The sequence below is a fragment of the Fusarium tjaetaba genome (assembly GCF_013396195.1).
Source record: "Fusarium tjaetaba strain NRRL 66243 chromosome Unknown NRRL66243_c0000013, whole genome shotgun sequence".
NCBI lineage: Eukaryota > Fungi > Ascomycota > Sordariomycetes > Hypocreales > Nectriaceae > Fusarium > Fusarium tjaetaba.
The window spans coordinates 25,361-49,869 of NW_023501209.1; the positions used below are offsets into that span (position 1 = coordinate 25,361).

General features: G+C 48.9%; 7 protein-coding genes across 7 annotated transcripts; 5 read left to right on the forward strand and 2 right to left on the reverse strand.

The window, feature by feature from the left end:
• Positions 1-187: 187 nt before the first annotated feature.
• Positions 188-1,635, forward strand: FTJAE_430 (copii-coated vesicle membrane; the record flags this gene model as incomplete). The annotated part of the gene is made up of 3 exons (XM_037350690.1): positions 188-380; positions 454-1,406; positions 1,462-1,635. The coding sequence occupies 3 exons, from the start codon at positions 188-190 to the stop codon at positions 1,633-1,635; spliced, it is 1,320 nt and encodes a 439-aa protein (XP_037212373.1).
• Positions 1,636-3,721: 2,086 nt separating this feature from the next.
• On the forward strand, positions 3,722-4,418 carry FTJAE_431 (3-hydroxyanthranilate 3 4-dioxygenase; the record flags this gene model as incomplete). The annotated part of the gene is made up of 3 exons (XM_037350701.1): positions 3,722-3,753; positions 3,843-3,918; positions 3,984-4,418. The coding sequence occupies 3 exons, from the start codon at positions 3,722-3,724 to the stop codon at positions 4,416-4,418; spliced, it is 543 nt and encodes a 180-aa protein (XP_037212374.1).
• Positions 4,419-4,590: 172 nt separating this feature from the next.
• Positions 4,591-5,413, reverse strand: FTJAE_432 (2-keto-4-pentenoate hydratase; the record flags this gene model as incomplete). Its single annotated transcript, XM_037350712.1, has 3 exons — positions 4,591-5,018; positions 5,071-5,282; positions 5,337-5,413. The coding sequence occupies 3 exons, from the start codon at positions 5,411-5,413 to the stop codon at positions 4,591-4,593; spliced, it is 717 nt and encodes a 238-aa protein (XP_037212375.1).
• Positions 5,414-6,377: 964 nt separating this feature from the next.
• On the reverse strand, positions 6,378-9,308 carry FTJAE_433 (DIP2-Dom34p-interacting; the record flags this gene model as incomplete). Its single annotated transcript, XM_037350723.1, has 2 exons — positions 6,378-9,240; positions 9,292-9,308. The coding sequence occupies 2 exons, from the start codon at positions 9,306-9,308 to the stop codon at positions 6,378-6,380; spliced, it is 2,880 nt and encodes a 959-aa protein (XP_037212376.1).
• Positions 9,309-9,603: 295 nt separating this feature from the next.
• FTJAE_434 (actin-related 2-3 complex subunit 2) lies at positions 9,604-10,774 on the forward strand (the record flags this gene model as incomplete). The annotated part of the gene is made up of 5 exons (XM_037350734.1): positions 9,604-9,665; positions 9,712-9,965; positions 10,019-10,441; positions 10,492-10,641; positions 10,692-10,774. The coding sequence occupies 5 exons, from the start codon at positions 9,604-9,606 to the stop codon at positions 10,772-10,774; spliced, it is 972 nt and encodes a 323-aa protein (XP_037212377.1).
• A 369-nt stretch (positions 10,775-11,143) lies between these two features.
• On the forward strand, positions 11,144-12,001 carry FTJAE_435 (nuclease (SNase); the record flags this gene model as incomplete). Its single annotated transcript, XM_037350745.1, has 2 exons — positions 11,144-11,533; positions 11,585-12,001. 2 exons carry the CDS (start codon positions 11,144-11,146, stop codon positions 11,999-12,001), a joined length of 807 nt encoding a protein of 268 aa, XP_037212378.1.
• A 2,791-nt stretch (positions 12,002-14,792) lies between these two features.
• Positions 14,793-18,547, forward strand: FTJAE_436 (Pst1p; the record flags this gene model as incomplete). The annotated part of the gene is made up of 2 exons (XM_037350755.1): positions 14,793-18,258; positions 18,312-18,547. 2 exons carry the CDS (start codon positions 14,793-14,795, stop codon positions 18,545-18,547), a joined length of 3,702 nt encoding a protein of 1,233 aa, XP_037212379.1.
• Between the last annotated feature and the right edge of the window lie 5,962 nt (positions 18,548-24,509).

Sequence of the window (24,509 nt, forward strand, 5' to 3'; positions counted from 1 at the left end):
GCAATCAACAGCGAGTAACTTCAGTCGATGCTGCCTCTCCTTTTTGATAGCTGATTGTTTTTTTTACATACCCGTTACTCTATCTCGCCATCAACCCTCTCCTTTTTGATTGGCGCCTCAGTTACGGATACCCTCGACTTACAACTGCAACTGCTGCGCTGGCTTTCATCGTCGCAAATAGGTCATCATGCCTCCGAAATCGAGATTCACAAGGCTCGATGCCTTTACCAAGACGGTCGATGAGGCAAGAATCCGAACGACAAGCGGTGGTATCGTCACTATCGTGTCGCTACTAGTGGTCCTGTTCCTGTCATGGGGTGAATGGGCAGAATATCGACGCATTGAAATACACCCGGAGCTCATTGTGGACAAGGGAAGAGGTAGGAAAGCCTTTGCTATTCCTAAGCACAAAGCGTAACTTCCGCTCGAATGCTGACATACTGTGGCTTACAGGAGAGCGCATGGAGATTCACTTAAACATCACATTTCCCAAGATGCCCTGTGAGCTCTTGACTCTTGACGTTATGGATGTGTCTGGCGAACAGCAACACGGAGTCATGCACGGAGTGAACAAGGTCCGCCTCCAGCCTGCTAATCAAGGCGGTGCTGTTATCGATATCAAGTCTCTTGCGCTACACGACGAGTCCGCTGACCATCTCGATCCCTCATACTGTGGTGGCTGTTACGGCGCTCAGCCTCCTGCCAATGCTCGCAAGGCTGGGTGCTGCCAGACTTGCGACGAAGTCCGAGAAGCCTATGCGCAGTCATCGTGGGCCTTCGGCCGTGGCGAGGGAGTGGAGCAGTGCGAGAGAGAACACTATGGCGAGAAGCTGGATGCCCAGCGCGAGGAGGGATGCCGTATCGAGGGTGGCCTGCGCGTGAACAAGGTCATTGGTAACTTCCACTTTGCTCCCGGCCGCAGCTTTAGCAGCGGTAACATGCATGTCCACGACTTGAAGAACTACTGGGATGTCCCCAAGGGCAAGGCGCACGACTTCACTCATTACATCCACTCTCTCCGTTTCGGACCTCAACTGCCCGACAATATTGCCAAGAAGGTTGGCACCAAGAGCTCGCTTTGGACCAACCACCACCAGAACCCCCTCGACAACACGCGCCAGGAGATCCACGACCCCAACTTCAACTTTATGTACTTCGTCAAGATCGTGCCTACCTCCTACCTTCCTCTCGGCTGGGATAACAAGGGTATCAAGATTGCTGGTCTCTTGCAAGACGACAACGCTGGCCTTGGAGCCTACGGTTACTCTGAAGATGGCAGCGTCGAGACTCACCAGTACTCTGTGACTAGCCATAAGAGAAGTCTGGCGGGCGGCAACGATGCCGCTGAGGGCCACGCAGAGCGTCAGCATACCAGTGGTGGTATTCCTGGCGTCTTCTTTTCCTACGTGCGTACATGTATCCTGACACTCAAAGCATACCTCGAAGCTAACATCCGTCTAGGACATCTCGCCCATGAAGGTCGTTAATCGTGAGGAGAAGGCCAAGACATTCAGTGGTTTCCTGGCCGGACTTTGCGCCATCGTTGGCGGAACCCTGACTGTTGCTGCTGCTGTGGATCGAGGACTGTTTGAGGGTGCGGCTCGTATCAAGAAGATGCGAACCAAGGACCAGTGAAAGTGAAATTAGCCCGTTCAAGTCTACAATGCGAGACCAGCTCGGTTTGGCGAATGGGATTCGATAGAGGTGTCCATCGGTGGGAGCAGTTGCATGTAGATATTGCAAAAGTCCAGTGCTATATGCGTTGGCGGCGGGTAGGCGTTCTGGAATAGTTGGGATTTGAGCAGCGCTGTAAAGAACATGAGACTGCGAATTGAATATACTTGAGATTCATGCGCGAAATCTTGATCGAGTCCATTTGAAGAATGATTTGACGTAAGATGAACCTAAGGATGTCTCATGAGGCGGCTAGAAACGAAACTCGCTTCTATCCCTAGTTCCAACGGCCATACAAGGGAGGGTTTATTGAGATCTGCAAACTCACAAGCATGGGACACGGGGGAATGTGGGAATTTCTTGAGCATGTCTTCTGAATCAACTCCGTACTGCCGGGGGATCGTGGAAACCATAACCATGGAGTCGATCTTTGCTGACTTTGTACCTGACAAGAAGGGCCAGCACGGAGATTAGTGACGAGATAGAGATGACTGTACGTAAGCAAAGAAAGCGAATCGTTTTCGCTAATTTTGTTGCTCTATCTGACGCAAAGACCCAGCTAGGGTTCCATGATGTCGTCGTAACGAGAAGCGGCAGTCAGTAAGGCGAATGTTGATCTCCGAAGAGGGTGCTTGATTGGTCTTTGATGATGCAGAGAAGCAACATTATCAAAAATGAGATACGGGCTGCTCTGACCACTTACATTTGGGCGTTATACGATGATCTAACGTTCAGAACGCCAGCTTGACTACCTAGTTCAAAAGGGCTGCAGAGAGTACCAATGCATTGATTGGCTCTCTAGTTTAGCACAGGTGATATTCTCAAAAACTCAATCTCAAATCAAGTCAACTTTGGTGCTTTTTGGCCTGTTCACTTCGAAATATCGTCTTCCAAGTAAGCCTCTTGTTGAGGAGACCAGTACAGTCATGAAACCCAAAACCACTAGAAATACTGATATGAGCTGCCATGATAGTGGTGAAATGGTACGGAGGTAGGTTTTAAAAGTCTTTACTAATACTAAAATCGCACTAAGTAGGTTAAAAGAGCAAGTACCTGTAAATATCGATTTTTATACCTATTTTATTAAACCGGTGGTATCGTATAATTAAGATAGATTACATAATGCCGTAAGTAGTTTAACCTAAACAAGCCTTAGAGGAAGATAATACTAATTATATAACTTTAAGAAGGCTAGAAAAGGGGTAACTTAATACTAAAAGAATAGATAGAGATAAGTAATATAATTAATAAATTTAATTTAATAATTAAAAGTCTTAAAACTATACTTCTTTAAAGTAATTATAACTATAAAAAAAAAAGTAAATTATTAAAATAAACCTTAAAAGTAAAAACTATTAAACTAGTAGTATTATATAATTAAGATATATTATATAATACTATAAGTAGTTTAACATAAATAAGCCTTAAAGGAGGATAATACTAATTATATAACTTAAAGAAGGCTAAAAGAGAGGTAATAAACTGCTAGAAAAGAAGATAGATATAATAAGAAATATAATCACTTAATTCGGTTAAATAACAGTCGAGGTACTTTATTCGATGCAGTAGAACGTGTGAGGTCTAAAGTACGGGCAGTGTCTCGTCTCGGCTAGGGACTTTTACAGAGCGGGGGGGCGTTCCGACAGCACCTTTGTCCTCTGTACCTTTCCCGACGACTAACAAGAACCAACTACCGCGGAACTGCGGGAAGCCCTACCACGGCTATTCCATCATTCATTGATAAGTATCAGTATATAATATAAGGTGCTTCTCTTCTATTATCCTGGGTAGGTACTTGGTCTCTTCTTGTAAAGTCTCGTTATATGTAATTGGTTAAAGTCAACCTCTCCCGTGACATCCGCAACTAGACTTTATCTAGGTACCTCCTCCATAACTTACAAATTATCCGCAGTTGACGCCCCTCACTCTTATCAATCTTTGACTTCAACTACCTCTTAGCATTTCCTCTGTCCACTATATTTTTTTCTTTTTCATCTTTGCTTACATATCTATCTCCATACGCGGATATACGAGTGACCATCTCACCATGCTTGGGCCACCAGTCAACCTTCCAAAGTGGTGAGTAATCTCTTTGACTCTATTCAATTGGAGAGACACAGGCAGAATATGGAGCAGGTTCACTAATCGACCCATTATGAGTACAACAGGCTTGAAGAAAACTCCCATCTGCTACAGCCCCCTATCAACAACTACTGTGTCTACAATGAAGACTTTAGTGTCATGGTAACTCACGCTTTGCTAATACTCTGATGCGTCATGCCGAAAACATGGCTAACATTTGTCATCAGATCGTTGGTGGTCCAAATGCCCGCACTGACTACCACATCAACCAAACTCCCGAGTGGTTCTACCAATACAAAGGAGCAATGATGCTCAAAGTCGTCGACGAGGGGGAATTCCGTGACATCATCATCCGTGAAGGTGATATGTTTCTCCTACCTGGAAACACACCGCACAACCCCGTCCGCTTCGCCAACACAGTTGGAGTTGTCCTAGAGCAGCGTCGTCCTAAGGACTCACTTGATCGTATGCGTTGGTACTGCGCTGACTGTGGTGAGATTGTTCACGAGGCGGCGTTCCATTGTACCGACCTTGGCACTCAAATTAAGGCAGCCGTTCAAGACTTTAAGAGCAGTGAGGACAAGAGGACCTGTTCCAAGTGTGGTACTATGGCTGATGCGGCACCGAAGCCGGGCACTATTCAGGATCCTAATCTGTCGTGATTCATCAAAATGTGGCAAAAAGTTTGTATAAAAAGGTCAAAGAGGCGGCGTATGGGTATGAAACGTGGTGATGTAGTAGTAGTTGCAGAAAAATACCTCTCATGTCTTGATATTCTACACACTCGTGTCGAGGGTTCTTACTACGACACAACTCACTTCGACTAGCTCAGCTTCAGGTCTCAGCAAAACTGTATGAGCTAGGCGATTCCTCCACGAGGATCTCAATGGCACCCTCCTCCAGCTCCTTTCCGTCAATTCTCACACCCGCCCGAACAACATCACCCGGCACGGCAGGCCCAACGCCGGCAGGTGTACCAGTAAGAACAATATCGCCGGGGTGGAGAGTCATAACCTTGGAGATGTCACTTAAGATACGAGGGATCTGGTAAATCATGAGGTTGGTTGAGCCCTGTTGCTTGGTCTCACCGTTGAGCTGGAGGAAGAGCTCAACATTGTGAGGGTCCTTAATAGCAGTCTTAGAGATGATGTTGCTCAGAGGCAAGAAAGTATCGAACCCTTTGGCGATGTCCCATGGGAGACCCTTCTTCTTGGCCTCATTCTGGGCGTTGCGGGCGGTGAAGTCAATGGCGATAGCGTAAGCTGGAGATGGTCAGTCTTTCATAATTCGTGATAGTCCCACTGTTTGACGCACCCTTGATAGCATCAAGAGCTCCCTGAGTATCAGAGGCTTGAAGATCCCGGGTGAGCTTTCCAATTACGAGAGCCAGCTCAACCTCATAGTGCATGTCAATGCCCTTGGGTCTCAGAACGGGACCCTCGCCTGGTAGGACGATGGAAGACGTGGGCTTCAGGAAGAAGAAGGGCTGCTTGGGTTTGGTGTTGTTCAGTTCAGCAATGTGCTCCCTAAGAGATAGTCATCGGTTTATGTCATAGTGGTTGAACCATGGGTGAACATACGCAAAGTTGCGACCGATACAGACAACCTTGCCCGCCTGCTTGAGGCTAGACGTAGCTTGAGGGGCCATAGTGGCCATTGTGCGTCTCAGAGCGAACATGATGGCTACGAATGATGGCTACCAAGAAGAGTTTTATCAGTTGTAACACTCACTCACTGGCTCAATTAGCTGTAGGCTTAAGCAAGCAAGCAAGCGGTTTCGGAACTGCTCCCCCGATGGAGAAGTTTCCGTCGGAGATGAGTCCCGGTAGTCGAGTCGCGGGGTATCTTTGCACGAAGTCCATACATCAATTCCGACCTACCCTGTGCCAACTTCGCAATATTATCAGAGGAGGCCATGATTCAATAGTTTCTCCTTCGTCGGTTTGCTTTCCGATCATTACTACGTAAGTATCCTCGACTATTTCAGGTCTAGTTCAATCATGCAGACAAAGCATCAACCAGCTAGCTTCCATTGATATAGAATCTTCGCTTCCACACTTGTTTGTTGTCACATATCTGAGCGACTACCTCGATGTATAAATCTTGACTAAAGGATAGGGTTCTCCCTGCCTGCAATACTTCGATAGCCTGAGCTTGACTTACGCATTTATGACTTAAGAAAGATCAACGTGTAGTCTATAGGCACTATAAGTTACCATGTTCAATTGCAGTCAGCCAAGCCGTTCACAAATAGACAGGCCTCCAGCAGGAATGTCCTGGGAAATATGATCATCTACATGAAGGTTGGGGGTAAACAAATTCAGGACGGTCTTCATGATCGAATCCGCGTGTCATATAAGAACCGGCAGCTTCATAGTAGGTGAGCAATTGTCGAACATTTCACACGTCTTGTCAGGTCATGACATCCAATATCACCTGTCCTCGTAACAAATCGACTACTAGGCTCTAGGTTATAGATACCTAGTAAGGAGCAAGAAGGTGCTAGACAAATGACATTGTCAATCTTTTTTAAAAAAAATTTCTTTTTACCATAACGAGGATATAATACTACCAAATCTATACCTTTGCCCTTATGTACATATAATCAATCCTTCATCCAATTAAGCAACGTGAACGAACGTTCTCTTCTTAGCATTCCTCTCATCGTTATTCTCCTCCCAATTCTCATCCACATAGTCCTTGATGCTCTTGTCACGAATCTGCATACCCACAACCTTAAGGGCAGCAATGTTTACTCCCATCTCATCCTTCTGGCGCTTGAGAGAAGCACGGAGGTTCACGCGGATGCCGTCAAGCATAGCCTTCATGGTGCGACTGGCAACAATCTGCTTGTGGTGCGTTCTCAGCATGAAGAAAAGGATGCGACATGTCAAGGGCATGTTCATGGATCGCATCGCGAAAATATTAAGGAAAGTGAAGAGGATGGGAACGGAGGCAAAGGGGAGTACCAGCAGAGCATCGTGCAGTGCCGAAGCCTTGATCTTTTGTAAAACAGAGAGGACATAAGCCTCGGCGGTGATATTTCCGAGGGCAAGGAAGACGGGGTTACGTTGGGGAGGCTGGGCATGAGGGTTTGTGAGTTTGGCTTCCTCGTACTCTCTGAGTAGGTTGAGATCGGCCATGCCCATCTCAAGAGCTTCTGCTATCCTCTCACCAGCCATGAGAGTCTCTGTAGTCTGCTTACTTGCCGCAGCAACCTCATTATTCTCATCTTGAGCGTCAGGGTCTCGCTCCAGTGATGTCGTGAGAGTGCTCTCGTATAGTTCCTCAATCTCCTTCTCGCGCTCTTCCTCGAGAAAAATCTGCTCCTCTGTTTCATCCCAGACTCGGATGCTCTTATCATGGCCAGCACTAACCAAGAGGTTGCCGCTATGGGCAACGGCAATAGCCCACACCTCACCATGGTGACCATCCAGTCTCTGGATCTGCTCGAATTTATCACCATCCCAATATCGGATTGTACGGTCCTTGCTGCTGCTGAAGAAATGGTGCCCGTTGCCGTCATTGTTGTGAGGCACGAAGGCGACCTGAAGGATGCTGTCCTGGTGCCCGAAAAGAGCTTTGTGGCAGTCACCGAAATCAAGGCCCCATATTCTGATATTCTTGTCGGCTGAACTTGTGACGATCAACTTGCTGTCAAATGAGATATCCATGCTAAGAACAGGAAGCTTGTGGCCATAAAGATTAAGGTAGAGTTTTAGGGAGTCAACGAAGAAGACCTTGACAGTGTTATCGAGGAGGGCAATAGCAATAAGTCGTGCATCCGGTGAGAACTTGAGGCTCAAAACATCGTCAGAAACCTTGAGTGTTCTCGACTGTTGCAGCTTGAGCTTTGGCGTTGTTCTTGTTGTACCGAGCACTTCCTCCTGTACTATCTTGAAATCCCAGAACTTGGCTGTCTTGTCAGCACTGCCTGAGACGACGGACTGGCCATCAGGGTGGACGTTGAGAGACCAGATGGCACCCTCGTGAGCATCGACACTATCGAGCAGTGTAGCCGAGGCCACATCAAAGAGCTGCAGCTCACCGCTCTTAGTGCCAACCACGACGACTTTGTCTCCCGGTAGGAAAGAACAGCATAGCGCATAGCCGCACTCGAATGTCCGAATGCAATTCTGCGTCTTGATGTTCCAGATCTTCAAGCTACCGTTCGATGCAGATGCTAGCATCTTGTCATCCGAGCTCAGCGATAGCGCCCTGATATCTGTTCGGTGACCGGGGAATTCAACGGATAGCGCTCTTGTATAATCAGGGACGTCTTCCTTCTTTGACTTTTCGGTCTTCTCCTTAGATGGAAGGCGGTAATACTCGAGCAGGTTGTTTGTGGTTCCCACCAGCAGGTGAAGATCCCTTTGTCCACTAGGGGAGGCCCAGTCAACAGAGCGCACCTTGCCTCCTGTTCGCACAATGACATATTGAACAAAGACATCGCTAATATCTGCCTTTGAAGTATCCACTGGCTCCTCTGCATTGGTGTCCTCCACGACCTTCCCATCCTTCGCCTTCTCTCGACGTCTTCTTCGTTTGCGAGCCAGTGCCTTTTTTATTTCGGCCTCGGACCGTATTCTCCACACATCAACACCCTTTTCTGAGCCATGAACTGCAAAGTAATCTTTCTTTGGGTGGAAGATAACTTCGGTTGTCCTATCCTTACTCTGTCGATGTAATGTTCCGCGATCCTGAAGATATCGAACTGCAGCAGGTGTATCAACTTGACGGGCGCTCAATGCAAGGCCGTCGGCGTCCAACGACCAAACTTTGATCTCGCCGTCATTTCCCGCAGTAACACATCCACTGTAGTCTGGGGCCAATCCAAGACCCCAGCACTCGCCGTTTGTCTGCGATATATGTGTTTCAATGCAGTGCCTTGACGATAGATCCCACAACTTGATGAGGGAGTCTTTGCCAGTCGTCAATAAGAATCCGTCGTGCGTTCCTTCACCGTCAAGGACCATCGCGTGCGCATCGTCTTCACCCTGGACCCGAGGTTCTGGTTCAACAAAATGAAGGCCAGTCACCTGGTCCTTGTGTCCTCGCAACTTAAATTGGCCGACTTCCGCGACAAGATCCCAGATGATGATATCGGTGTCTTTGGAGCCGCTGGCAAGTCTGACACCAGACTTGTCGAAAACGAGTTTTGTGATTGCCGACTTATGACCATTGAAGTTGAGGATCACGGAGGAAATCTTGCTATCCCATAATCGAATACTGCCATCCTCGTATCCCACAGCGAAAACGTCCCTGTCGGATTTGCTTTGCGCGATGGCAGTCACAGGAACCGTGCATCTTTCATCTCTCCAGCGGCTTGTGACTTCGCCCTTCTTTATGTCCCAACTGAGAACCTCTTCATTCGCTGCGACGATCGCCTGTCCCGCGCTGGTTCCTGTTCGGTCTTTCGAGGACCACACTATGTTCGAGGTCGGCGAGGCGACGACGCCGAAGGACTTGCCATGCTCGTATTTTCTATTCAAATTTGAGTTAGATTGAGTCGCTAACGATTTCTCGTTAACTTACAAGTACGACTTCACCATTTTTGAGCTGTCGCGACCCGAATTGGCCCTTCTTAAGTTTTTATCTCTGACCAAAGATCCTAGAATCTTTCCTCTATCCCACGTACAGTAATGCAGAGGGAAATTTTCTTATCGATAAGAAAGTTCTCCACCAGTTTCCACTTGGGAGCTCTCTGTCACGTGCCTACTGGGAGCTTGAGGCTCACCACGTAAGCCCCACTACCTATCCAGGCGTCACCTAGTAGGTACTGTAGCATACCACCTAAGCTCCGAGTAACAACCATAGTAGGGGATAGCATTCAAATCGACCAACAAGATGCTTCTGCTAGACTACCAAAATGTGCTCATTCAGTCGGTTCTGACGGAGCGTTTCTCAGGGTAAGATTATGCATGCCCAATGATCTCCAAAACCATGAGCTTACAGGTTGTACGTCAGAGCCCCTCCCGCCTCTATTGACCAGACGGTCAGCGACTTTGATGGCGTTGCGTTCCATATCTCGACACCCGAGTCTAAGACCCAGATCCTTCTTTCAATCCAAATACGATGTTTCCCCGACCTTGTCAAGTATGGAGCTGAGGAAGTTCTCCAGCGAGAGTATGGCGACTACATGACATCGGTTGAGCCGGGCTTCGACTTCTCTGTTCTTGTGGATTTGGAGAACCTCCCGGAATCAAAGGGTACAGCGATGTGCTGTCCACAGTCAAGGCCAACAATGCTGACGATTGAGCAGAGGAACGCAATGAGCTAGCACTCAAATTCGCTCTCCTGAAGCGCAACGCTATGGCCGCACCATTCGAGCAAGCTTACAAGGAGCATTACGCATTGAAGGAGGAGGCTTCCAAGTTTACTTCCGAAGAAGCTCCTCAGGGCGTTCGAGAGGGAGGCGAGATTAAGGCAATTCACTACCGAGAGGAGGAGGCCATATATGTCAAGGCTAGTCACGACCGAGTCACCGTCATCTTTAGCACTGTCTTTCGCGAAGAAACCGATCGAGTCTTTGGAAAGGTGTTCATCCAAGAATTTGTCGATGCTCGAAGGAGAGCGATTCAGAATGCCCCCCAGGTCTTGTTCAGGAACGACGCCCCTCTCGAGCTACAGGGTGTCCCGGGGGTCCAAGACACTGGATCTGGAGACATTGGTTATGTGACTTTTGGTAGGCTTTACCAGACAATACCTCCAATATGATAACTAATTGAGCTGCAGTCCTCTTCCCTCGGCACCTAACTCCACAGCGTATGACTGAGGTCATCTCTCACATTCAGACTTTCCGCGATTACTTCCACTACCATATCAAGGCTTCAAAAGCTTATATTCACTCGCGCATGCGGAAGCGAACTGCTGACTTCCTCCAAGGTAAATCATTTCCCCTACATCAGCGCATTTGGATAATTAATGGTGCTCAGTGCTGCGCCGTGCTCGCCCCGAGAACGAGGAGAAGGAGAGAAAGACTGCGAGCGGCAGAACTTTCAAGGTGCAAGGAAACTAGAATCCTGTATCGGCTCTGACGTTGTTCAATAATTCAGTTAGTTGTTGAGCTTATAGATAGGGCGGTTAGTCGCGGTTAGCCGGTAGTCAAGCGAATGGTACTGTTAAAACTACAATCTGAATTCCGCGACCATGAACAATTAATCGATCAAAAAGCTGGGCAGAATATGAGTTGCCTACATGCAAAGATATTGCCCAAGTTCCACATAGTGGCACCTAATTGACGTGTTACTTGGCTTAGGCACCACCCCCAATTAGCGGTGGGTAGTCGAACTTCAAGGGTCCTTAGGATTGTGAGCAAGATCGCGCCGACACATGCCGCCCTTTTTGATACACCATCAGCAAAGACGACCCTAGGGTCGCCACGACAATGATATGGCCGTTCGGATCGCGGGATGCCGACAAGGAGAAAGAGCAGAGACTCAAAGAAGAGGCGAAACGGCAGCATGTATCATGGGCCGACTCGATAAACCGTATTCAATCAGCACCTGTCGATGCAGCTAGAGAATGGGCGCCTGTTGTGCTATTCCCGCTCGCTGGCATGGCAGCCCTACATATCTACACAAATTACGTTCGCCGAATACCCGGATCAGCATATGTGCGCCCGAATTTCTTTCGTAACCGAAGCATCTTTGGGCGAGTTACCAGCGTCGGTGATGGTGATAACTTCCACCTCTTCCACACGCCTGGCGGTCGACTTTTGGGTTGGGGCTGGTTGAGAAAGGTTCCTGAAGCTCGCAAAGAGTTGAAAGACCGAACAGTATGTTCCGATCCAAGTAGCCCTATCTCCATACTGACAAAGCTTTGACAGATTTCAATCCGTATTGCTGGCGTTGATGCCCCGGAATGTGCCCACTTCGGACGGCCGGCGCAACCGTTCTCGGCCGAAGCTCTCGCCTGGCTGCGTAACTACATCAGCAAACGCAACGTCCGCGCATACGTCTACAGGCGAGATCAGTACGATCGAATCGTCGCGACTGTGTATACGCGGCGGTGGCTGTTTCGCAAGGACGTGGGTCTCGAGATGATAAAGGCCGGCATGGCAACGACTTACGAAGCCAAGCAAGGGGCTGAGTTTGGCGGACGACAAAAGATCTACGAAAGGGCTGAGGCGAAGGCGAAGCAGAAGCGAAAGGGGATGTGGTCTGGCAAGGCCAAGGATTTCGAGAGCCCAAGAGCTTACAAGACGAAATGGGCTGGCTTCGACCAAGAAAAACCCGGCACTTGAAGATGCCGAGTATGAATTATGAGGATTCTAAAACCATGGTTTGATTCGAGTCGCGTAGCATTTTAGACATACCCAAGCATCCAGTGTACTAAGAATGAAGCAAGGTTCAAAATCAGCAATGAGGTATCGCATGCCAAATTTGCCAAGTAGATGCCTTGTTTATTTTTGGCAATCTAGATAAGCTCATCATGCTGTCAGAACATTAGATTGGGGCAGGTACATACATACTTAGGTAGTCAGTGAGCGTACCTGCGACCAGCGGACGTATAATTAATTGCCTTAGGTAGCTTCGCAGTGCCCTGGAAACATGCATTTACTTATCAATGCATTGAAAGACACCTTGAACGCATAAGGGACACTGAATAGCTCTGAGTCAATAGTTGTCTGACACGTTGGCGGACATTGACTTACCCGGCGCCAGAGGCAAGGAAACGAAGTTGTCTCTTATTATCTGGTAAGCAAGGGGTGTGATCCAGAGTGGTTTCATCTGATGAATTACTTTGTGGTGGCGTTGCAGAACGCATCCATAACTACCTATGAGACAGAGGCAAGAAAATGCAAATGCCATTACTTCCGACTGTGTATCTGTAGCTCATCAACTTAATAGGCGGTTGCACGTTGCTCTACGTGACCCTAGAGGGCTATCATGATGTCTCGTATAACGCTGCTTTAAGTAGGTGCCTAGTGGGTAAAGCTGGGTCGATTCATCCATCAACATCTCCGTAGACCCACGACAGATTATTTCAAGGCTGCATAGCTCTGTCAAAATGAAGGAACGTCCGTTTAAAATGGTTCCATTATCACGCTTGAGAACCACTCACTTGTTGTCACAATACGCAGGACTTGGAACAATGCTTGATGAGAGGTACACTTAGTGCCAGAAGCCACATCCAGGAATCCTTGCCCTGTTGCCAGCCTCCTGAGTTTAGCGCGAGTAGGGGGGAAAAGTTAATGGAGCAACAACAACGCTAGCCACTGCCTCTCAATGCAAGATTTTATTGTCTGGTTGGGTATGGACGGAGTAGCATCTTACAACCTACTAAGGTAGCCATGGTTTGACAAGGGTTAGTACTTCAACGGTCAGAAATCGAGATCAGGAATTGAGGACCAAAGGTCAGCAAATGACGGAGATAACAGAGCGGCAAACTCTTCATGCAAGCCCCCCCTGTAGAAGCAAGAATATCTCGTATTGCATAGCATCAGCGCTTGTGACATTTTAAAGATCATTATTAAGTAAATGAATTCCATGTGCGCCCATGGTGGTTTCCTAGCAGGCTTGCGGCGCGAGAAACAGAAGCTCCACTTATCCCCTGGAAGCCAAGGCGAACCTAGACGTGGGATTAACTCTTCCCTCTCTCCTAATTCTCACCTCATCCTCCACGAGAATTCTTAGCATTAGAGCTTCTGTGAGAGGAGGGGATACTTATCTTTGCATTGCTTTGCCTTGCATTGCCTTGCAAACTGTCACTCGTTAAACACTGTTTCTTCTTCTACTCCTTCTTCGTCTTTCTATTGTTTGTACTTCCCAGCACAGCCACTGTGCTATTCCTAATACACCGCCCAGTCGACTCTACGATCAACATAACCGTTCAATAATTACTTCAACTGACACTACGGTATTCGCACTCATTAATACCGCCTCCTCTTCTTATATCCACTTGCTTCCCGTCCTTTCGCCAAGCTGCAGCAATCCGGCATCTCCTCAACCATCTTGTGTGGCCCAACTCTGCATTCCAGCCGTCGTCGACCCGGAGACACGATATCTGGTTCTTCATTCTTCACAACACGCCGCTCAAATACCTGACTGGAGAACACGGACGCGTACAGGACTCACGAGACACGCAATTAAAGTGGCATCCCGTCCGTCACCCCACGTTTCCGAAGCTGACAGGACTTGCGAGAAACTCGCTGTTCAACGAAGAACTGCAAAGTCAATTGATCATCATCAGTGACAAGATCACTTGATACGAGGACGAAGCTCGCCGATAATTAAACTCTGGGTTGCTCCTCTCAAGTTCATTGGTTCCTGAATCAGTACGGTGGCGTACTCTACTACCCGTGGCTGTGATACGTACCACAGTCGTACGCCTTGAAACTGCTTGGTATGTCTTTTCTTACAATTCCTGGGTACAACATATGATGCTGAGTTGCTCTGATTGTGCAATATATCTTCATATGACCTTTGCCTGCTCTTTATTCTCACCACTCTATCCTTTACGACGCTGTTATTTCGGTTGAATATTTGTTGTTTGCCGTCATCCCACCCAATACCCATGCAGGCCAAGTGCTTCAGGTACCGCATAACAGTAAAAGAAACGAACTAACCGTATTAGGCTAGTGGCTGGATCCTCGAAATCCAATGCACGTCGAGAGAACGGCATCGCCATCGCTAGCAATTTCCCGCATACGTGCTGCAGTAGCATTGCCTGTCGCTCAACTTGAATCTCTCAAACTGCAACTCTCCACCTCGATAAACATACATTCAACGACTCTTCTTCCTACTCTCGACCACGGCCAAACTCCGTGAATACAGAGAGCCTAATTTCTCTCATTTTCGGGTTTTTAGTCAGACGATACCTCTCAGTGGACGCCTCGATTCGCATACTCCCGCTCTCGACCGTTTTGAAAACGCGATTCTTCGCCCCTTGATATGGCCCGCACTTAATCCTGAGATGCATGCACAAACAAGTTCAATTCCGACGACCACGGCATTTGACTTCCCTGAGCAGGGATACGATACGAATTCAGCGGCCAGACACACCATTCTGATATTTGGTGACGATTTATAGTTATGCGATTACCTTTCCAACGGCGTAGCCCATCGGCACGCCAAAGCCACAGCCTAGGTCCCGTTCTGGGTCCCAGTCTGGTGGTTTTAGCAGCTCTGGCGCCATCTCTCTCACATGCCATAACATTCAATCCTGTGCCGTCGCCAAATCTAGACTTCTCTAACCTGGGCAGGATCGGCATAGTTGGAGATTATGATGGAATTTCACTTTATGAATACGAGGGACAAAAAGAGAGCACTCGCAACTCCAACGGTAGCGAGTCACTTTTGGCACAGATGCCCAACGGCGCGTTCGCCTCGATACTATCCACCGATGCGTCGATCAGAGCCATGTGCTCGTTCCAGCTCAGCAACGGAGATATGCAAGGAGTGGTAATAGGCGGTAATTTCACGAGCCTGGACGGGACGCAGTCAAAGGCAGTTGCTCTCTTCAACCCGAACACGACCGAGATCACCCCCTTGGATGGAATTGAGGGTGAGGTCAACGCATTATATTGCGACCAGGAACGAGATACGGTCTATGTGGGTGGCAACTTCAAGGGCGCCAACTCTACGAATGCCATTGCCTGGGTTGGTACGGATGGATGGACAAATTTGCCGTTCGCCGGCTTCAATGGTCCTGTCAAGGCCATCACAAAAGCCTCTAACGGACACATAATTTTCGGCGGAACCTTTACTGGTCTTGGAAACTCGAGCACACCTAACAGCTCCTCAAGCCAGGTCATCAATCTATCAACAGCTAACATTACGGACGAAAATGGATCTTCTGGCAGCGACCCCAAGGACGTCGTATGCTCCGGCTCATCTTCGACTCCTTGGTTATTGCAAGACGATACGCCAGGGTACTGGGAAGCGGATTTTTCGTTTGGGTTTGCGCCCACCAAGCTCAGACTTCGAAACACGCGCCAGGACGGTCGTGGCACCAAGACCTTCCGCTTCCTTGCGTATCCTATCAATGGAATCATGAATTTGACCTACGTCGATCCTGAGAGTGGTAACAACGTCACCTGTACTAGCGAGTGCCCACTTCGCGACGATGAAGATTACCAGGATTTCACATTTGTCAACCGCGTCGGCATGAATAAGTTTCGCATTGCTATTTCCGATTGGTATGGCAGTGGGGGTGGTCTGGAGAGTATCGAGCTATTCCAGAGCGACATCTTTGCCTATGCTATTACCGACTTTAACGAGCCCAAATGTGGTGGAGTTAAGAACCCAGCCTCGGCTACCCACACTGGGCCTTGGAAGGTTTCTCCCTCGCTAGAGAGCAGCTCCGAGTATCTGACTGCGGAGCTCAACAGTGACTTTGACCCCGAAATGATATCTGTCACATTCTTTCCCAACATTGTGGAATCTGGAAACTACTCTGTCAACATCTACACCCCAGGCTGTCAGGCTGATGACACCTGCGCTACTCGAGGCCGCGTTAATATTACTGGAGTCATGTCAGGTGATAATGATAAGGATACTAATTTTACATCGACTTTATATCAAACAAACGATTTTGATAAGTACGATCAGATCTATTTCGGATACATTGAGAAGAGCTCGGAGTCATTCACACCCTCTGTCATTCTCCGCCCACTTGCAGGTCAAGATGTCGACACCCTTACAATTGTCGCTCAGAGGGTTGAATTCACTCTCACCAACTCCACTGGTGGCCTCAACGGTCTCTTCGACTTCGATCCTGAGCAAGCAGTAGTCAATGCTACTGGTATTGTGAACTCCCCTATCAATAAACTTGGCGCAAGTTTTGATAGGGCCTCAGGTGTAAGTGTTTTGGTCACGGATAGTAATACTACCTACGTTGGTGGTAACTTCACCTCCAAGGATCACGACAACATCCTCGCTATTATCGAAAATGATGATGTGAAGGAGCCTGGCGGCGGTTTGAATGGTGAGGTCTTTGCCATGTACCTCAACGCTACACAGCTCTACGTCGGTGGTGATTTTTCCAACACTGACAGTGGACCTGTGACCGGCCTGGATAACGTCGCAGTTTACGACACCAAAGAAGACAAGTGGAGTGCTTTAGGAGCTGGCCTCAATGGCCCGGTGATGCATGCCGTGCCATTGATACTAAACATCACTGCCAACACTCCCGAACTTGTTATCGCTTTCACGGGAGAATTTTCTTCGTGCAACTCCTTCGACAACCACGATGCCATTTCCGTGGATGGTTTCGCCATATGGGTAGCTTCTCAAGGCAACTGGTTGCAAAACATTGACGGCAACTACCCTGCTTTTGATGGTTCACTCACAGCCGCTGTCCTAGATATCCCCATGGACGGCGGGTCTCTGTATGCTGGAGCTCTCTCCTCCGCACAGCTAGGTACAAATGGCGCTGCTACCCTCTCAGACGATGGTCTTGGTCAGTTCCCTCTCAAGATTCGTGCCGCTACTCCGTCGTCAAACTCATCTGCACTGAGCCGTCGAGATGTCACCTCCTTTAATAAAAACACCACGGGCGTTGTGACCGGTATATTTTACGACGAAAACGATTACAACATCACCATCCTAGCAGGCCATTTTACGACCGAGGCGACAAAAGGTGATACGGTACAAAACATTGTTCTCCTTGAGGATGACAATGTTTTAGGACTTGGTTCTGACATTTCAAATGGGTCTACATTCGTCGCGCTCGCTGTGCGGAATGGTATCTTGTTCGCAGGTGGTGATATCAGCGGTACCATAGACGGAACAGACATCCGTGGCCTTGTTTCATATGATTTGGAGGCCAAATCTTTCAATTCGCAGCCCGCCTCTGTATCAGGGGCCAACAGTACCGTCGCAGCTATTGCCGTCCGCCCTGGAGACTCTGGAGACGTTTATGTTGGCGGCTCGTTCGATACTGCGGGGGCATTGGACTGCCCTGGTCTCTGCACCTACAATGTCAACTCTGGCCAGTGGAACCGCCCAGGTAGCGAGCTTGAAGGCACCGTTTATAGCCTCTTGTGGTTGAGTAAGAACCAGTTGGTTGTTGGCGGTGATCTCCGCGGTAACGGATCCGACCAGCGCTTCCTTGCCAGCTGGGACGCCAACTCAGAGTCCTGGTCAAACTTCCCCGGTTCCGAAGACATTCCAGGGCCTGTTGCGGTCATCTCGCCCGGATCAATCGATTACGATCAGCTTTGGGTTGCTGGTACTTCGCTCAAGGATGACAGTGTCTTCGTAATGAAGTATGATGGTGAGAAGTGGCATACTGCCGGGCCTTCTCTCTCTTCAGACACCATCATACGCGGCTTGCAGGTCTTTTCGGTGACTGAGAATCACGAAGCTGCCGACTTGTTGGACAGAAACCAGGTATTGATGTTGACAGGCTCCATCAACATCACTGGCTTTGGAGTTGCCTCGGCAGCTCTCTTTAACGGCACAACATATCAACCATATGCGATGACAATCAAGGCGGGTGATGGTCCAGGCACTATTGCTGGCATCTTCACCCAGCGTAATAGTTTCTTCAAAGAAGGTAAGTTTACCACCGATCTTGCGGCCACACAGCCGTACTAACCCCATGTTTAGAGAAGCATATGGCCCTAGGGTTTGTGGTTCTTATCGGACTCGCTATCGCGCTTGGTCTGATGCTCCTCCTTGTCCTTTGTGGCATTATTCTCGATCGCATTCGCAAGAAGCGGGAGGGCTATGTCCCTGCACCTACGTCCATGTATGACCGGGGCAGTGGAATGCGACACATCCCGCCTCATGAGCTCCTCGAGTCTCTTGGTCACGGGCGAGTTGGTGCACCACCACGTGTCTAAGCAAATAAGAAAGAAGAAAGAAGAGAAAATATTCCCGATTTCTAGGGTTTGTTGTCATTTTAGCAAGCTGCATACGTGTCTGATCTGATACCTTTGGCGTTCTGGAAAGGTGTATGGGATTGTTTTCGGACCAAGGAAGTCCATTGCTATTTTCGAACATGGAGATCCAATTCAGGTCCCTCGGCATGATCATATGGGCTCTTGCCACCAAAATTCGAAACCATGTCGTTCAAAACGCTTCGGCTCAACCCCACGCCCCTACTTCGGCTGGATTCTGGAGGGGGCCATCTCCAACGGCAACCAGTTTACCTCGACGACTTCGAGGCATGTTCTCTCAGTACCTCACCGCATTTCTCTTGTTTTCCTTTTTTTTTTTTTACTTCACTTCATGAGGTCATGACCCACCGGTTAATGTGTACCTGTTTATTATTTCTCGTCGACACCCATACATAGGTGCCTTTGTCGACATGCCGCCTTTTCTCGCTGTATATTACCTTCTGCGCAGTTTCCGACCCCTAAACTGCTGAGGACCCCGGGTTTTGTACCTTTGTTCCTCTTTCAAAATTCCGTTGCTGTGAGGGCGCTGGAAGGAGAACTTGAATCACTTTAAAGCTCGGGATAGTTATCTGGTGGCTCTAGTTGAGGATGATTTGGTCGATGGCGCTGCGGTTAGAAGAAGCCATCTAGCACCGAGCATGGTGATATGATACTCAGCTGACCTAGAGTAGCTTAATTTGAGTGGTTATAGTCTCCTAAACGTTCCCATCTTCCATTTAAGTGACTTGTTGTAGAGGAGACATTATATCTGCAAGATTTCTGTGGACTTCTCCCTAGAGGTTGAATAGGAGCAGGTCGACACACACACACACACACACACACACACACATATATATATATATCCCCATTTTCTTCAGTGTTCATAATCTTCAACTGTGGACGGCGGTTGTGTCTTCGAATTCGCCCATAACTCTGTGCGCCATTTCGTAATGCCTGTTGGTGACATTGTTTCTTGAGCAGGAGCGTTTCTAAATCTCCCCTGTCCCTCAGCTATAGTGTTTCTCGCAACATTCTGACCTTTGTACCAGTTCCCCTATGCCCTTTCAGTGGGACTATATATATGCGCGATGCTACGTAGCACAATATTTGGCTGCGAAATCGCACTTTGTGTCAGTCCATTCTTAAAACACGAGCCTTGACTCTGTCTCATAAGCAAGTGGCCGAGGCCACACCGATTGGAGCATTGTGTTGTGACAGACCGGGGAGGGTAGAGCTTGTCTTATCTTGTTCGGACTTATCTTGCGAGCTTCCTCTGTCGGGGCAAATGGAGAATACTCTGGGGTAAAACATATGTGACTCTCCAGGATGACCTGACTGGTTACGTTTAGTGGTTAATAAGTGAGGCGGACGATGTCTGTTGGTTGAAGCAGCCATGCACGTTTGACACAACTGCGCTGCGAGGATGCTCCTTGCTTAGAAAACGGCTACCGCTCAAGTGATGCGCCTCAAGACCAGCGTTCCTGGCGCAGGCATGAACTTTGAGAGGATCTCATATCAGAGATGTTTACATTATTGGACTGTTAAAACCTGTAGCCACAGCTGTCGTTGTTTTGCGACTACCCTAGACCACAGGCGTCGTATCTCTTTGTCATATGCCTACACACAGGTACAATCTTGCGTCGCATCATAGGTAGTTACAGAACGTCGTATTGCTCTCTCTCTCTCCTCTCTCCCTCTCCCTCTCTGTGTGTGTGTCCCACTCTACGGTACTTGCACCACGATACCTCTTCATGGAAATGCGCAAAGTAGGGCGGGGTTTCGAAGGCTCAAGACTCACGCTGCCACCTCAGCAAGGTCGAGTGTCGTATCTGTGAACCCTGTGATGAGTGCCAAGGAAACTCTGTTTTCCTTCAAAGTGGATCAGATCGGGTTCAGTGAAGACATGGTGACTGAGCGAGCCTCGAAAGCATAGAACCGCTGTATGTGATGCAATGCTTGCAGCAGCTAAAGACAAGGCACAAACAATAACGACAACTGCCTGACGTTAACCTAAACAGCGTTGCCTGCGATTGTGCTGAGGCCTTACCTGGGCTTGTGAGTTGTGAGGGGCATCACTCCCTAGCCTCCAGTTAGGAGCAGGTCGATGACGCTGCAGACATGCCTTATCACCCCGCCGCAACCCTCTTGCATTTGTCTCTGGTTAGGTAGGCAAATAGATTCACTCAATGGTTGGTTGTTCACGTTTCCCCTGCCTCTGCCCAGTAATGACAGCTCGAGCAGGATTCCAAGGGTCGACACCAACCTGAAGTCAGCATGCCCCATGACGCAAACTCTTCTCCTTCCTTCCCTCCTTCATTGTCAAGCGCCGGCCGAAAGATGCAAGGACGGATGCAGTCCGGAAAGCCAACTGGGGCCTTACCAGCGCCGCCACGGCATCATTAGCAACACCCAACGGTACAGTACCATGTCCTATTAGTTATCTCGAAGAGTCTTCCGAGTATATGTACAAGATGATGGACTAACTTATCAAGCAGCATTCAGCATGCAATAGGTACTGTACGAGACGATACGGAACACTCCATGCCAATGGGCAACGCCTGAGCCAACCACAGCAACGTCTAGTCAAAACCCAAGACAACGAACGCGTAGCCTAACAGTGGACGACGTCGATACTGTACTGTAGGTGCTCAGAAGGAACAATATGCGATAAACGCGTTACAGGGACCATTGCCGGTGGCAACAGTGAACAAGAGGGTGTGGAGTTCACATTGGCCATACAAGTATGCAAGATAGAGCCCGTCACTCCAAATCACTCTACCGCCAGCGCCGCGGTAGTTTGTGTCGCCCAGTATGATGGCAATCGTTAGAATCCCATACAATAGACGTACGGTATACGTGGGGTTGTACATGTGGCCTTGGCGAAAAAAAATGGCGCTCTGGGAAAGCCAAAAAGCCAAATAAATCGTGCCGTTTGCATGTCTCGGCGATTTTACGGGTGCATTGACGCCTCGTCTGTTCTACCAAACGCCGCACAATTTATATCGACGGTGTTAATGGAGCTGTGTAAGGTAGACTGAGTGAGTATCGGTTGGCAACCACTGGGATGCTCGCAGGGGCGATAGAATGTCGAGTCAAGAAATGGTGTTGCAGAGCCATGACATGACTGATATGACATCCATGATCAAGCAACTAGTCCAAATTCTGCCTCTTCGAGATGAGTGTATGTACGACTTTCCAATGAACGCTATCAAGACAAGGCCAAAATGGTTTAGTTGAGCAAAAACGACCGCCGATTCTCTCGTCAGTGGGAGGTGCACAGTACAGTACTGGGGTAGACAATGGGGGGGGGCAGTGGGCCCCCGGCACTCAGTCGGTAGCGCGCTTCTACTTCTGCACCTCAAAAAGACTGACTTGGCTTGACCAGGAGAGACAAGGCGGGAGGCGCGCAGGGGTTGGCCAAGTACCGTGAGCTCAAGCCTAGACGAGCTAAGGCAAATTGAATGGAGCCTGGCAGAACAAAAGATCCTGAGAAGACCCCAGTAACAGCACCCAAGCCAACCCAACAAGGTTCTGATGGATGGGCCCTCGACCTATCTGCACCCTTGGACAAACACTACACACTCTTGCTCCTCCCAAGTGACATGGAATGGCCATTGTTGTACACCTGTGGCCTGTCCGATGTCATGTAAGTGATGGCCTCATCACTTCATCAATCCCTAGTTTGTAGCGGACATCTCATTATCTTCTCAGCCTTGCCCCTTGCTGGCAACCGGGTACCAGCTGAAAGGTCCTTTCCATCACAACCCTGTTATGTATCATGGCGCCAAGCGATTACCCCCTTGGGTCACGTTGGGTGATAGAGCCGCTAGCAAAAACAACGTTGCGTCTGCGGTTGCAGTCTAAAGTGCCTGTTGCCCAATGGAGCTGGAGCCAGAGTTGGTCCATTCGATAAACACGCTAGACATCAAGACGATTGTGCCAGGGGCCTCGTCTAAGATATCGGATATCCAAACACCAAATAACCTTCGATGAGATGAGACACGTCTAACTAGGTGATCTGAGTGCACGGGTGTTGCTTCTGGGTTCGCGACGATCAAATGTGCCCGAATACTTGGAATCACTTTTCCATACAGTGCCTCACTCGTGAGTTCGGATTGTTGAGTTAAGGATCAGTTGTATACCATCATGCTTCAGAGCGGACATGAACCCGAGTGGCCATCAACTTCAAAATCTGGTCTTCGAATGAGCAACGGGCGCGTCAATGCGCACGGTCGCTAGAGCGGAGGCTCCTCTGTTGTCCAAGAGCCTCTCCTGAAAGCCATCTCCCTCAGCAGACTCGACTTGACAAGTGACAAGAGCTGCCGCGTCAGCCAAACCTCAATGATTGAATCAAGCCCTGGCTCTTTGATGCTCTGAGACCCAACTCAACTGGGTCCATGCCATACTTACTCTTCCTCACCAGGAACCAGTCTGAAGAGCCAGACCCGCTATCGGGATGCCGAAAACGCTCATTGTCTCCACCCTATCATGAGCCATCATGAACAAGGCGCAAGGTGCCTTCACCCGTCTCTGAGCGGTTCCTATTTTGACTCGTGCGTCTGTTATGCTTCTTCTTCTGTGGCACCGGCATTGCGGCGTCCCGAGCTGCTAGTTGCGCGCCAAACATGCACCGGCTACCAGCCCCGCAGCCGTGTCCATCCAGTCTACCAGTGCAGACACGGCCTGAGTTTGCTCCGGACGCACCGGCCGAGTCCGCACACAGAAACAGAGGGGCTCTGCGCTGGTGGTACCTTGTCGTGGTACATTGACATCACAGGTTCATCTAAACTCACGCGGGACTGGGATCGATGTAAATCCACCGCTGTGAGAAGGCGGGACGCTGCGGAAGAAGTTCCCTGGGATTGATAAAAGGAGATTAAGATTGAGGCGTCAGATCGAACAACACAGGGGCAGGTCTTGGCAGCGGATTGGATGCTCCCAAAATGCTGGGGAAGACGAGCATCACTCCTCTGCCAGGCAACTCAATGGCCCATTTTATCTCAGCTGTTGGTACAGTACCTACAATACAGTGCTGTAATCAGTTCCCAACAGGATGGTTCAAGGAAGATTCATCTTGACGATCACCGCTGCGCTGGTGCTCAGCACGTGTTACGTGGACTGAACATCAGTCCGTTCGTCAACCATTGCCACGGGTTCATAGAAGCCAGCAAAGAAAGATCTACATGTCACCATCTGGGGTGACCCAAAGCGCCGATACATACTCCATATCGCTCGAGGTTATTCGAATCTCGTATGTTTTAGTGCCTGTCCGTTTCAAATGAGCCTCGAGTCCAGCATAGCACGTCAACACTAGTGTCCCAATCTCGTTGCAATGTCCTGGTTCACGTGAAATCTCCTTGGACTCGTTGTGTTTCTAGTGATGACCTGAGTACGACGTGACTGGTGGGTTGCGATGAGTGTTATGATGGATCGTGGGGGCAATATTCACGACCATGGAAGGTCCTGTTCTCTGGTATTGCTAGTGTGTAGTAGACAGCTGGGATCGAGACAGAATGTTGAGCCGTGCATCACGGGCTGGAATCATTACCTCAGTAGTCCGTACTTGTACGGGCTTGATACACGCCCTGGGCATGGATTAAAAACTGCTGCCTGGACGGTGATGCTTATGGAAGGTTGTATGTTAGAACACACGGATACATTCAGTGACGTTTGTGATCATGGGTTTGGGCCAGTCCGGGGAAAGAAAACACGACTTTGAGATGGCAGGAAACAACTCAAACTCAAACCAGCGCCATCGGCTCTTCTTTCGCTGTAATATCACTAAATCCACTTGCTAATCTTGAATGCGAGATGAGATTTGATGGAACAATATCCAACTGATAAAGAATCAAAGCTGAAGCAAAGAACATATAGTCAGGTGTGCCGTCGGGGTTGCAGTCGTTGACCGGGAATATTTTGAGGCGGG